The following is a 1,449-nucleotide window of genomic DNA, read 5'->3' on the forward strand; positions in this document are numbered from 1 at the left end:
ACGGTACCGAGGTATGACGGACGGTACCGAGGTCTGACGGATGGTACCAAAGCCTGACGTACGGTACCGAGGTATGACGGACGGTACCGAGGTCTGACGGATGGTACCAAAGCCTGACGTACGGTACCGAGTTCTGACGGACGGCACCAAAGCCTGACGGACTGTACCGACGTATGACGGACGGTACCGCGGTCTGACGGATGGTACCGAGGTATGACGGATGGTACAGAGGACTGACGGACGGTAACAAGTTCTGACGTAACGGACGGTACCAAGTTCTGACGTACGGTACCGAGGACTGACGGACGGTACCGAGGTCTGATGGATGGTACTGAGGTCTGATGGATGGTACTGAGGTCTGATGGACGGTACCCAGGTCTGATGGACGGTACCCAGGTCTGATGGACGGTACCCAGGTCTGATGGACGGTACCCAGGTCTCATGGATGGTACTGAGGTCTGACGGACGGTACAGAGGTCTGATTGACAGTACCCAGGTCTGACGGACGGTACCAAGGTCTGATGGACAATACAGAGCTCTGATTGACAGTACCCAGGTCTGACGGTTGGTACCGAGGTCTGATGGACGGTACCGAGGTCTGACGGATGGTACCGAGGTCTGTTGGACGGTACCGAGGTCTGACGGATGGTACCGAGGTCTGACGGACAGTACCGAGGTCTGATGGATAATACAGAGGTCTGATTGACAGTACCGAGGTCTGATGGACGGTACCGAGGTCTGACGGATGGTACCGAGGTCTGTTGGACGGTACCGAGGTCTGACGGATGGTACCCAGGTCTGACGGTTGGTACCGAGGTCTGACGGATGGTACAGAGGTCTGACGGACGGTACCAAGGTCTGACTGACGGTACCCAGGTCTGACGGACGGTACCGAGGTCTGAGGGACGGTACCGAGGTCTGATGGACAATACAGAGGTCTGATTGACAGTACCCAGGTCTGACGGACGGTACCGAGGTCTGATGGACAGTACAGAGGTCTGACTGGTTCCCATCTCCACACAGAGGAGCACATTGCAGCAGACCAGCAGAAGATTCAGCTGCANGTACCGAGGTCTGATGGACAGTACAGAGGTCTGACTGGTTCCCATCTCCACACAGAGGAGCACATTGCAGCAGACCAGCAGAAGATTCAGCTGCAATATAAACACTCACCTTTAGTGAGGTTAGGTTTTATCTGCTAGGCTGGGTGTTTTGTTTCTGTTGCCCAGCAACCAGCAGGAAGTGTAAAGGTCCCGTTTAAGGAAATGGCCTCCCCAGTTCAGTCATAAAAACAACGAGCTGTCAGTTTTACTTTTCCTTTAAGTGCAAATAAAACAACGACAAACGAAGAGCCGGAGGCACCGGAGTGGGTTCGGATCCTGCACCCGGTCCTTCTGCAGGCTGAAACTCACACCCAGAACCAACATCTACTCGGGTTTAAAGACCCAC

The 1,449-nt window shown here is 54.7% G+C and overlaps 1 protein-coding gene across 1 annotated transcript in view; it reads right to left on the reverse strand.

Annotated features, from left to right (window-relative positions):
* hivep1 (human immunodeficiency virus type I enhancer binding protein 1) overlaps positions 1–1,109 on the reverse strand; it is a 36,232-nt gene extending 35,123 nt beyond the window's left edge. The window contains exons 1-5 of the mRNA XM_015402044.1: positions 1,004–1,109; positions 733–918; positions 553–678; positions 293–458; positions 28–233 (exon numbers count right to left, since the gene is read on the reverse strand). Of these exons, the coding sequence (XP_015257530.1) occupies positions 28–233; positions 293–458; positions 553–678; positions 733–918; positions 1,004–1,109 (790 nt within the window). The remainder of the gene's footprint in view (positions 1–27; positions 234–292; positions 459–552; positions 679–732; positions 919–1,003) is intronic.
* Positions 1,110–1,449: the final 340 nt, after the last annotated feature.

The sequence above is a fragment of the Cyprinodon variegatus genome, unplaced genomic scaffold, assembly GCF_000732505.1.
Source record: "Cyprinodon variegatus isolate N-32 unplaced genomic scaffold, C_variegatus-1.0 Scaffold1289, whole genome shotgun sequence".
Lineage (NCBI taxonomy): Eukaryota > Metazoa > Chordata > Actinopteri > Cyprinodontiformes > Cyprinodontidae > Cyprinodon > Cyprinodon variegatus.